Below are 13647 nucleotides of genomic sequence, written 5' to 3'. Positions count from 1 at the left end.
AACTAAGATTATAAATTTCATTGCTGCTCATAACAGAAATATATTGCCTCTCCCCTCACCTCTTATTCATTAGGTGAAAGTATCATCCCACATGTTGATACCAGAGATGACAAATAGTAAAATAGCAAGTAGGGATAAAAATAAAGATAAGCCACCTGTTTATTTTATTTCTCTTTGTATTATCAAGATGTGGATAGCAAATGTCTTAAGTTTTGAACAAGTACAATGTTAACTTTTATAGGCAGATTCTTTGTTTCAATAGGTGGTTCATAGTTTTGATTAATCAGAATATGTTAAAAATAAAATTTTCGGGAAATGTCATATTCAGTGTCATCTTGTACTCAGCTAAACACGGTATCTGGTGCAACGTCAAGTGTGTGTATGTTAAGACTATATCATCAGCAGCAAAGAAGGGATAAGCTCAGAGTTATTTTACTTAGGATCAATTACATTAGTGCTCTTTCAGATGTGGCTGATTATTTTTGAATACTGAGACTCATGTGTTTCCGTGTGTACCCTTACGAACCATTTGTTAGTGAAAGAAAATGTTTATCTGATATATAACTGCACTGTCTTTTCTGAAATATCATTGAGAAAATGCTGCTGTGTCATCAAATTTGTGCTACAAAAAACATTAAATTTATTATACGATTAGCATTGAAGACTACAAATGTTCTACAGAAAAAAGCCACTCTGTTCATTAAGTTTGTTGTTTTTATAATAAACTAGATTAGTAATAATCAGAAGAACATAACACTACTAACCTTTGGCAATTTCTTGGCTGGTCGGATATGTATCCCTCCAACTTCAATGACAGCTGGTACCTGAGGCCTAGGAAGGTTAAGGACAGGACTTGTGTTGATAATAAGGAGGCTAGTATTTTTTGCAATTTCATGCAAGGGTGGAAGTGATTCCCCAAAGTATTTAGTAGCTATTGCATGTGTAGGTTGTTCCATGTATCTGTAATAGTACCACTTCTGCAGTTCAGAGTACACTGTATTCTTGAAACGCTCAGGGAGGTCCATCTGATCACTGTGGGGCAGAAAATGGTTTGGTATGTAAGAAGGGTTGTCTGGATTTCCAAAGCGGTCACCAAGCCAAGGCATAGGTATATGTGAGCAGAGAGCAATGTGCGGTGCCTGAAATTTGTAAACGAATGGTAACATGCAATCTGTATTAAATGCTTCTGTGAAAATTAAATCAAAATTCTCCTTTGAGTTTATAAGCTTTTGTACTGGTGGAAATGCTAAAACGTTTTCACAGTTTGTTATTGCCATTTCTTTCAGCTTGAAAACTGTTGAAAAACCTGAGCCAAATGAATCTTCTAATTTAATTGCATCAACTACTGTTGGAACAGACCCAACCAGACTGATGTCTATGTAGTTTGGTATTGGTGTTTTCTGTGGGAAATGACTGTACACAATAACTTCATGTCCTCTAAATGCAAGTCCTTTCATTAATGCTTCAAACATGATAAAATGACTTTTGCCAGGGTAAGGGAACAAACCCAGGATACGTGCAGAATTTGTGCCATCAATGGACACTGCTAACAATACAAGCAGCGACAGTATCTGCATCTGAAATAAATGAGAGATCCATCTAGTTTAGAATTTTTTCAGTTAATGTCGATACACTCAAAATTATTACTCTAAAAATAAAATTTTCATATCTTACTGAAGTAAGATAAAAGGTTTCTACTAAAAAACTATACAAGCTTAATAACATTTAAATGTTTACTTAAAAGATTATCGAATACTAAGCATCTGTTTCAAGTAAGTATTTGTTTCGAAGATTTATGACAGAACAGGGTTAAATAAGAAAGAAAACTGAGAAATGCTATCAAAAAATTGACAAATAATCCAGTTCCAACAGTTAAATTAGAATTTTCTGCAATACCTGGACATCTTGATTTCTCACTAGTAGAGATAGAAATTAATGAGGCCACCAAAAGACCAAAAAGAAACAAACCATGTGGTGAAGATTAACACAGCAGAATTACTGAAAGGGTCAGAGCCAAAGGTTACAAGAGATGTAACTTGCTTTCTGATGAATTTGGTAACAGATAAGATTCTGAACAGAGCTGTGGAAACTTCATACAAACAGCTGGGAGGATATCACTGCAATGTTCATGCATGAACAGATTTGCGAGTTAAAATTAATAATATAACAATGAAAATAATTTTTGACAATATAATGTAATTGGATGGATAAAAAATTATGTGGAGGCAGAAAACACACATAAAAGAAGGTTTACTTATGCAAGCTTTTGGAGCAAGGGGCTCCTCCCAACAGAAGGGGAAGGAGGAGGGGCAAAGGGAAACGACTGTATAAACTTAGGAAAAGTGGTAGATTTCAGAAAAGTCACCCAGAACTGCGGGTCAGGGGAGGCTTACCGGACAGGATGAGAAGAAAAGACTTCTGCTGGCAGAAGGAGCCACTAGCTCTGAAAGCGAAGCTCCTTTTATGTGCTTGTTCTTCCTGCTTGGTGAGTAAAATTAATAGTTTACCACAGAATGTTAACCAGAAAACTGACAAAAGTATCATTTACTACTTTCAAAAAAGCATTTGGTTCTAGGGGGAGAAAGGCGATAGATCATATCTTCAAAGAAATGTCGGTAGGTTTAGAGGCCATCTGCATGGGGAGGAAGGGGAGGGGAGGGGGCCAGATGAAGGAACTCAAGGTGTTACATCCATCCCCTAACCAACAAATTTCATAGTGCTTCCTCTGAAAGTGAATTTGAACCAGTGAAACATGCTTCACCCTTTGAGAAACCTGCTGTGCCCTGTGTCAAGGGAAGGTGAACACAAAATGGTAGGGGTATGGTAATCATCAGCACTTCAAAAGTATGGCAAATAATGGTACAACTCAGAGAAATAGCAGCATGAGGTCACCTTGTGCATTCTGTGTGTTACTCTGGAGGCCTTATTCCACTCTCCGAAGGTGTTCTGGCACCCACTCAGGGAACAAGGTACAGTCAACTGCAAATTGTGATACATTTTGCAATGAATTAAGATTGTCATCTTACCAGAGGCCATATCATGCCAATGACTGCCAGAAAATGTCGAGATGACAAACGTTGCTCACTGAGTTTCAACAAAGATCACAATCTGCAGCACTCTTCCCAAAAATAATTGGGGTGTTCTGGTTCTGAGCCATGTAGAAGGCTTGAACCAGAGACTTCAAAGGTTCTGTGTTGAGCTTTGCTGTGACTTCCTGGACTTGCACCATAGTGTTGAGAATTTTAGGATCCCCCTAAATGTGTTAAGGATGAAGTGACCTACACATCAGAAGTAGCGATGGGGAAGAAATATTGATACACCTAAATATAAAATTTTTTTCATTATAGTGTCAATATATCTTGACAATATCTAGATTATCAATGTATCAATTAACTGATATTGAGTATCAAAAGTGATATTTTTTATTACCTGTCATTTCTTGATTCATAGACTATGCAGTTCTTATCTGCAGATTCCTTGCTACTGCCAATCTTTGCAATCTAACTGTAAATGTCTTACAAATGGCTTAATTTAATTTCATATTCAGTACTGCAAATGAGCACCAGATTTCAACATGAAGTTATCTGTAATGCATATTATGAAAGTTTATTACTTTCATGTGTCCTTTTTACCATTGCAAATAATGGAAACAAGGTGCAAGATAGACTTGTTTGGTGGCAGCACTGTATGAAAACGGTGGAAATTCTACTCCCTGCTCCCAAATATAAGGCAGAATGTTTGCTCTCCTTATTCTCTGAGTGCATCGATCAATGAAAGATAGATGCACCATAAAAGTAATGTACATCCAACACAAAAGTCACACACATTACTGCATTGGTATTTAATGGAAAATGGTTTCTTGTTGTCTGAAATGTGAACGTCACACATCAGAAGTGTTTCACTCCTGAGACACCTCTTGCATACGAATGGGCCAAAAATATTGATATATTAAAATGCTGGCATCTTTGTCTCAATAATGTCAATGTGTCCTTTAAATATCTGTATTTTTTAAAATTTGCCCCTCCCTAATCAGAGGCTGCTACCACATAGCTAACTGTGTGTAGAGTATGCACAAGGTTTTTTCTTTCTTTATAGCTTGGATGAGTCTCCATCCATTGTACATAAAGGTAGCAGGAGGAGCGATCAAAGTATCAGTGTAAGGCTCAAATTATCCCCACAGATGAAACAAAATTCCAAAGATCAACTGCTAAAGCAAATTTCAGAAAGTCCCAGAGTTTGAAGCAGTCCTAAAAAGCAGTGGAGCTCACATACATTATATTAGGCACTGAAAACTGGCTAAAATCAGAAACTGACAATAGAGATTTGTAGGGTAAATCTAAGTGTACACCCACATTGAATGGATAGGCTAATGGAAAAATGGAGGTTGTGTATGTGCCACAACAGACAAGAAACTAATAAACCAAGATAGAATCTAGAGAAACCACAGGTCTGCAAATGAACATTGTACAGCTTTGGGAGTTATTTTCTTACATCTACCAAAGGTATGATTGATTTGTGCTTCTGTGTTAAGTCAGTGGGATGAATGCCCAAATTGGTGGAATATGCCCTTTAAACTCACTCATTTGTCTTTATTGTGTTATTCTGGTGGGAATAAAAACTATCATGTTGAGACACTGTGTACGCAAATAGGTATCATCAGATAAATAGCCTGACATTACAGGAGGAATCATGGCCACATGTCTTACATTTTGTAGTTAGTAAACAAAACCTTACAGATATTAAATATATGGTCCAGAAAGTTTTAATGTTAAAGAGTAATACATAAGTACAGTTTTTACTTTTTTTGTTAAGAAAATAGGAAGTGAAAAACTTATTTGTTAAACAAGGTGTTCAAAGACAATTGTGTGTGTGTTTAAAAAGTTCATTAAGTTTTAAATAGTTACCATATCAACTACTTAAAAATTCTGAGTTATTCTGTTAACATTGCAGTAATTAAGTAAAAAAAAGACTATTAGCATGGGTCAAATGGAACCAGTATAAAAATGAAGGCAATGTACATGCCTTTATTAGACAAAGGAAGACCACAACCAGCAATAGAAGAGTGGAAAGTAGGAAGTACAACAACCAACTGATTCAGCAGGCAAAGGAGAATTTTCAAAGGAACATCTCTAGATGCTAATACAAGGGCCTCGAACAATAAACAAACCCTTTTTTGTATCCTACTTTACATCTCCAGTGAGCAGATGGATCATTATATGTCAGTGACAGTGATGGCACAAAAACTCTAGATGACTACTTCTAGAAGCTTTTAAATGCTATTGCACCTACTCAGTGACTCCTCATTAGGGAACCCAGTAACTAAACATCAAGCACATCCCTCCTCCCACATAGGAGAAAGTCAAAGAGGTTGTAAATCTCAAACACAAAGCATCTAAGGGAAGATATTATAGTGACCGAAATGCTGAAATTAGTCAGAGAAAACACACACAACCATATAAATACAATACATATGGGCTACTGAGAAACACTCGGATGACTGAACCTCAGCTGTTACCCACCCATTTAAAAGAAAGACCCCAATAACTACAGAGGAACACCACTCCTTGCAGTCACATATTACATATTTTCCAAGATCCTTCAAAGACACACTGGGGAAAAGCTGGACAATGAGATAGGGGAGTTTCACTTATCTTCAAAACAAAACCCAGAATTGGTCGACATAAAAGATTTCTTTTTACACACTAAGAATTCAGAAACTGTGCAAATAATGATTTTGCTATGAAGAGTTTCCAAATACCACTACCAGTCACAGAACTTGTTCGCAACTAAATTATTTATTTAGCAACATGTCTCTAGGATTATACCTCATCATCAGGCTAAATTAACATTACAAAAGCATTTAACACATGTTTATACAGACATTAAAGTTTCTTTAACTGACTGATATCATCCTGTGGAGAAGAGGAGGATAACCTAGTGAGAGGATTTCACTTTGTGTATTTATGATCTGTTCACATGAAAATTTTATAGAACGATCACTCACTCTGTTCTTATGACAGTTTTCTTGTCATGTGTTGAGGCATCATTATTTCCATGGTTCTTTACAGACTTCACCACATGCAGACTTCACAGCATTGTGTATTGTGCTTTAGAAGTACCATTGTGAAGTTTGTGTATGGTGAAGAGGTCCAAAAGAACCATGGAAACAACTATGCTTCAACACGTCACAAGAAAACTGCCGTGTCACAAAAACAGGGTGATCATTTTATGAAATTTTCATTTGAGCAGAAGATCAGTATGCAAAGTGACATTGCCTCTTACTAGGTCATCCTCACCCCCCCCCCCCTTCCTCACCCCTCTCCCCATATTTTGAGTCCTTTTTGGTAGGGAGGACACAGCATGTTATCTGGGATGGAGAGTCATCATCAGATGCAGAAGTAACTTCAGGTGTACCACTGGGAAGTGTGTTGGGATCCTTGCTGTTCATGTTGCATATTAAGGAACTTGCAGACAATATTAATAGTAAAATCAGGCTTTTTGCAGACAATGAAGCTACCTACAATGAAGCTACCTACAATGAAGCTACCTACAATGAAGCTACCTACAATGAAGCTACCTACAATGAAGCTACCTACAATGAAGCTACCTACAATGAAGCACTATCTGAGAGAAGCTGCATAAACATTCAGTCAGATCTTGATAAGATTTCAACGTGTGCAGAAATTGACAACTTGCTCTAAATGTTCAGAAACTTACAATTTTGCACTTCACAAAACGAAAAAACGTAGTATTGTGTGACTATAATACGAATGAGTCACTGCTGGTATCGGCCAACTCATACAAATACCTGTGTGGAACACTTTGTAGGGATATGAAATCGAATGATCACATACGTTCAGTCGTGGGTAAAGCAGGTAGCAGACTTCGGTTTATTGGTAGGACACTGGGGAAGTGCAATCAGTCTAAAAGAGGGACTACTTACAAATCACTTGTGTAACCAGTTCTAGAATATTGCTCGAATGTGTGGAACCATGCCAGATAGTCCTAAAGGATAGTGAACGTATACGAAGGAGGTCAGTACGAATCGCCACATGTTTGTTTAATCCATGTGACACTACAGTCATTTGAAGAGAGAAATTTGATCGCGGGTTGCACTTAAAGTGTGCCCACAAGGCGACTGGTGAGGCCGGCTCAGCCAAACAGCGGGCGAGAGCGAGAAGGAAGACTGCGGCGAGCGAGTGATCAGCAATCGCTCCACGTGGACCTGTCAGTTTCAAATGGCTGGCGGTTAAGTGACATCACGAGCGTTTTTCCCGTTCCAGCACACGCTTTAAGACAATACTTTATCCAGTCTGAAGCTCGTGGTCTCGTGCCTGTTGTTGCTACCTCTGGATCATGGAGTCCTGGCTTTGATTCCCAGCCGGGTTGGAGATTTTCTCTGCCTGGGGACTGGGTGTTTGTGTTGTCATTTCACCACCACCACCACCACCACTTGTGACAGTGGCTCGACTGAACTTTGTAAAAATTGGACTGAGTAAAAATTGGGACTTTGTACGGGCGCTGATGACCGCGCGGTTGAGCGCCCCCACAAACCATACAACATTATCATCCACGTTTGTGTTAATTATACGCAAACGCAAATTAGTACTACAAAGTATGATATGGCAAATGAAAGAGGAGTTTCAGACAAACGAGCCGGGACACCGATACGATTTATATTTTTCACTGATAAAAATACCAATTTTATTAATTTCTTGTTAATAATTAAAAGAAATCACACAAAACACATACACGAACATCAAGGTAGTGTATGACAGCGGGTGTTACACACATTTCAACACAATTAGTATGTGATATTTGTAATCATTCTGGTATGTTGTCGTTTATTAATATTTTTTGCTTGTTTTGCCCATATTGGTTTAATCTTTGTATCTACGTAAATTCTGATCAGTCCATCAGAGAGAGTGCTTCAAATCAGTACGGAAAGTGGTGCCTTATAAAGAACTGTGATGCTATTTAGTGGCACAAATGGGCAATCACTATTTTCGCACTCTGCACAGATTTGCAAAACATTGAAACATTAATTCGGGGCAAACTACTGCAGCTACAAATTTGTGTAAAGTAAGTTTTTGATAAGAAGTTGAGCGCGCTCATAATGGTGCAAACAGAATTAAGATTGCACTTCTATGTAAAAAGTTATGCGAAGAAGTGGTGATCACTGAAAAGCAGTTACGTGACGTAGCTTCGGGAATTTCGGATCGATGGTATTTAAGCGGAGCTGACACAAAGCTCCAGGACAGAGTCCTGCGCGTCTTTGCCGACGCCGGACCTGGACTGTTCGTGTGCGCAAACGGAAGATAGGATATTTTCGGTGTGAAACACAACAGAGACTCTTATTCCATTCCGTCGACCGTCGCAGGTGGGAGTGTGACAGATACTGAAGGAACTCAATTGGCAGGCTCTTTAAGACAAACTATCCCGATAATTCTATTGAAGTTTCAGGAACTGGTTTTAAATGATTCTCTAGGGATATACAACAACCCCCTACATATCGCTCACATAGGGACACTGAGGATAAGATTAGAATACTTACTGCACGCACAGAGGCACTCAATCATTCTTCTCGTGCTCAATACGTGAATGGTGCTGGAAGAAACCCTAGTAACTTGTACAATGGGATGTATCCTTTGCCACGCACCTCACGATGGTTTGGAGAATACAGATGAAGATGTAGACTCGCAACAGAAGGTCTACCACTCCTCTCTTGATCATGAATATTTGTTCCACCAGTTTAAAAAAAATCTGACCCTTTGTCTCATAATACCTTCACTTATAACGTTAGGACCGTATAAAAGTACGCAACTGACGATAAATGTCTGCTGCTGAAACCTTTTTTTTATTACAGTGCTGGTGTTTTGAGGTTTTAACAAGCCAATATGCGAAAGACCGAGATTCGTACAGTACTCCCACAGCTGGAAATTTACTGAATCAGAGAACGTGCAGATGTGACTATTACGGCGCTTCGCATGCAAATAGTAGTGCCACACTTACGGTGGTTACTTTCCGAACCGCCCTCTACACCGAAATATGCACAAAATATTAACCATTTCTTCTTTTCTGACAGGCAGCTCAATAAACCACCTAGATTTCTCATGAAGAACCGAATGTTTCCTAGAGGAAGTCTGTAGAATGTTGCAGTTATCAGAAAAGTATTCCGCAGTAACAGCTGCACTGTACTATGGTTTCCTGTATTATTCACTAGTAAGAGACAGTACTAGATGATTAGGGTTTCCACTTTATATCACAAACATCCTGGCTGCAGCAACAGCTTCATCTACCTCAACTGTTCCCCGTATAGGCCCATAGCCTCGAGTAGTTTTCGGTGTACGAGGAGCATTCCGTAAGTAATGCAACGATTTTTTTTTTTTTTGTGAAAGCAGGTTCAACGAATTTTTTTGTGAAAGAAGGTTCAACGAATTTTTTTTTTGTGAAAGCAGGTTTATTTTATTCAGGATTCCAATACACCATATTATTCCCTCTTTTGGTTACAAAACCCTATTTTTCATCATAATCTCCGTTCAACACGACGGCATTACGCCACGTTACTCGAAGGGCCTGTACGCCACGTGGTACCACTAACGATCGACGTCGGAGTCAATGTATTGCTGCATCGATAACCTCTCCATCATCCACATATGCTTCCCCCGAGTGCATCCTTCGTTGGGTGAAACAGATGGAAGTCTGAGGGTGCGAGATACGGCCTTTAGGGTGGATGAGGGAGAACAGTCCAATGAAGTTTTGTGGACGCTCTCGGGTGCGGAAACTTGTGAGACCTTGCGTTGACGGGAGATCGACAGGTTTGCGTGGCCTTGTTGAGACGATGACAGACGCCTCGACCAGACTCGCCGTACTTTTGTTCACTACCAGGTCTCTGTAGACATTCTGCATATCCTATGAGTATCTGCGATGCTCTAGTTACCCGCCAAAAGAAACTCAATGACAGTTCTGTGCTTTGGAAGCACCTCTGTTACAGACGCTATTTGGAAGGCTACATACAGCGCCACCACTCGTCGGAACTTAGACTATAGGGCTAGAGCGGTAATGTTTTATGTTCCATAACAAGTTCCTCATTTTTTCAACCGAAACTGCCCGAGAAAAAAATGTGTTGCATGAATTACTGAACGAGCCTTGTATGAGTTCCCTGACATTGGACGTGTCAACTCATCAACCCAACCAATCATTTCCATGCTTCAGGCAATCAAAGGTGGTGGACTTGCGTCGGAGCTAGGCTGTGTGTACCAAGAGATTTGAAGAAGTGGTTACTGCGTCCCATAGTGGCGGGAACTCTTTGGGTATTGTTTGTCCATTAGATGTTATAGTCTAAAACAATGAATTCGATCCCTTTCAACGATTTACTGTTGCCCATGACAGCTGACTGTCGCCGCGGCGATCTGCCCTAATTCACGATACTTACAGTATACTTTTTACGTGTTTGCACGCTCGTAGGAAGTCCAGAGTCTAAACAGCCTTGAAGACGGATTGTCCACTACATCGGGTACGGTACTCAGTATATGGCTGCAGTCTAATGTGCTGATGTGATGTAATGTCCATCCTGTGGCAGCTGACAATGTCCCAGTCATGTGACAATGAATTATTCGATTCGTATGGCGACGGGAGTGCTCTCTCAGCAACACAGCAGCAAACACAGTTCCTCATGATTGTATACTGCATAATGGCAAGTACTTTAGTATTGTCCGACTGTGAAAACTGATATCCATGCCGGAGGGGCAGCACCGTTATTGTTTACAGCCACGAAAGCGATAACAGCAGCACACACTCCGATATTCTAACTTTAAGGTTATCAGGTATTAGAGTGCAACAGTTCAACAACAATAGGCTCACTCCTGATACACTGTCACTCTGTCACAATCTATACAACCTCTGAATTAACTACAAGACTTTTCGAGTCTACTCTTTTTCGTAAGGATCTAATGTTCTGCTGGCAGGTTTTGTCACTCACGCACAATCATTTGGTTAATTTGGCATCTTTTACAACAGAATAGCCTTGTCAGGATAACAGTTTCTTTGTTGAGTCTGAAATCTAGTTTTGGTGACAGCAGCTGTGAACATTAGTTTCCTCTTAGATGTTTCATATTATTACAGCAGTTTCTGCAGAACAGGGTATATTTGTGAGTCATCAATGGATTAATTAGCGCAGCCACTTCGTTTCGTTTTCTTTGGGATAGATATTCTTATGTCTCATCCTAAGTATCATGCTGCTCCTTCCCTTTTTGCACACAATAAAAAAAACCCTGGAGTCATTCTCGACGGAGTAGGAACTCGGGACAAGGATGGGAAGGATATCAGGTCTGAAGTCCTGGTTTGGCAAAAATTTTCAGTCATCAATGCATATTTATTACAATGCAGTTTCAGCATATCTGAACAATTTGCACCGACACTGTTTGTCAGTGCATCTACACTGATTTCATCCCTACCGATTCATTTGCCTCAATTCAGTGCTGATAATTTTTTGGTAGGACATGTTCTGAGGCATCAAGGGAACACCAATTTAGTATTGGAGGGTAGCGTGGAGGGTAAAAATCTTAGAGGGAAATCAAGAGATGAATACACTAAGCAGATTCAGAAGGATGTAGGTTGCAGTAGATACTTCAAGATGATGAAGCTTGCACAGGACAGTAGCATGGAGAGCTGCATCAAACCAGTCTCTGGACTGAAGACCACAACAATAGGAACAATTTTATATATGTATCTTCTGTGGCTGGGTAAGCCACGATACTACGCAGACTCCGTTCCCCAAGTGACCATATTCCCATGTGGTTTTGGCGGAGGAAAGGTGCTTCTGCTTATTGCACATGATCGGTGTCAGTAAGTCATATTTGTGAAACCATGTTGGCGCTAGAATATAATAGGCTAGTCATGACGAAAGGCGAAAGGAATAAGGTAGGAAAGAGGCTATTCGTGGGCTAGCCGGCTTGTCAGTGATTGGCGACAGCCAGCGCTTGGTTTCTCGTGGGCATGTTTACTTCCTCGTGTGCGCGAAAATACACTGACAGTCCCTCCATAGCTGTTTGTTTAGTCTGTCGCGTCCATACGCAGTGAGGCTTCTGCACCGCGATCGCTCGCGGGTCTTTGGACGGGGGTAGCTGGCAGCCAGGGCTGCTTAATAATTTCAATCGCATCTCGAATTATGCCTTGGCGCGTCCACGAATCTCGCCTGCTCACGGGCTTCCTGGAACAAGACAGACTCTACGGCCATGGTGGTGTTGCGCTATCGCCGATTTATTGTGCTGTACTAATCGCACATAGCGTTCATGTCGTCGTTCTCGTGTCCTAACTTGCCTATCTCCCCTCTGTAGACATTTCCACATTCACAACATAGTTAATAAATTCCTGTAGTATTTAGACTGTTCATTGCATCCTTGGTGGAACCTATCAGCTGTCGATCCAGTGGCAACTCCAAAAAATCGGTTTGAAACCTCGTCGGTGGGGAACTTGGCCTAGCCGTTCACGAACGCCCTTCACATACGGTGAGTGTACTAACAGAAGCTTTTCTTCCTTGCCTTCTTTTCGGGTTTCATTTCGACTGGCCTTTGTCACCTTTCTTATACATAACTGTTGGCGCGAAACGTATGGTGTAGATCGCTCAATTCTTCTTTGGTGTTGTTAGGGTCACGTATTCTGTATGCACGGGCACGCAGTGTGTGCAGAACCGCATACTTAAACGCCCTGCGGAAGAATTTACAGTTCACTCACGAAACCGACAACGACGATGCGTTACCATTTTTAGACGTGGGGGCATATAGAACCGCGGTGGTACACAGGGACACAAAACGTACCGGAAGACAACTCTCTCAGATTGGTACCTGCAGGCGGAAATTCACCGTCACCCAGGTAAGAAGTGCTCAGTACTGCACACGCTGACTGCCTGTACGTACCGATTAAATGACTCTAACAACATCAAAGAAGTATTGAGGGAGCTGCATCACACGTTTCGCTCCATTGGTTATGACTACAGCCTTATAAGAAAGGCGACCAAGGCCAACCGAAACGGACCAAGACAAGAAGACAATTAAGAGAAACTTCAGTTAGTGCACTCACCATATGTGAAGGGCGTCAGTAAACGGTTAGGCAACGTCTTACCTAGACGAGGGTTCACGCCGATTTTCCGCATTAGCCGGATGCAATGAACCAACTAAATACAACAGAAATATATTAATTACATTGTGAGGGCGGAGCTGTCTACAGAGGTGAGGCAGGGAGACCTGTTAGCACACGAGTAGCAGAGCGTGAACACTATGTGCGGTTAGCACAACACAAGAAACCGGCGATAGCGGAACACCAGTGAGCGTGGACAGTGCTCTTTGAAGCCCGTGTGCTGGCGAAAGAGTCGTGGATGCGCAAAGGCAAAATTCGAGATGCGATTGAAATTAAGCAGCAGGGAGGACGGCTACAAACTTCCGGCGTCCTGCTCCCGGCTACCACTGTCCAATGGGCCGCGAGCGTTCGGGAGGCTCAAGGCTCACCGGGCGACAGCCTAAACAAACAGCTGTAAAAGGACTCTCAGTGTATTTTTTCGCACACCAGGAAGAAAACATGCCCACGAGAAACCAAACGCTGATTTGCAAACTGTCGCCAACCACTGACGAGCCGGCTAGTCCAAGAATA

General features: G+C 40.9%; 1 protein-coding gene across 1 annotated transcript in view; it reads right to left on the bottom strand.

Annotated features, from left to right (window-relative positions):
• LOC126259320 (UDP-glycosyltransferase UGT5-like) overlaps positions 1-13647 on the bottom strand; it is a 156904-nt gene that overhangs the window by 54264 nt on the left and 88993 nt on the right. Inside the window, exon 2 of the mRNA XM_049955999.1 lies at positions 765-1577. Within this exon, the coding sequence (XP_049811956.1) occupies positions 765-1577 (813 nt within the window). The remainder of the gene's footprint in view (positions 1-764; positions 1578-13647) is intronic.

This window comes from Schistocerca nitens, chromosome 5 (assembly GCF_023898315.1).
Source record: "Schistocerca nitens isolate TAMUIC-IGC-003100 chromosome 5, iqSchNite1.1, whole genome shotgun sequence".
Taxonomy (NCBI): Eukaryota; Metazoa; Arthropoda; class Insecta; order Orthoptera; family Acrididae; genus Schistocerca; species Schistocerca nitens.
This window is presented reverse-complemented; position numbering and strand designations above follow the sequence as displayed.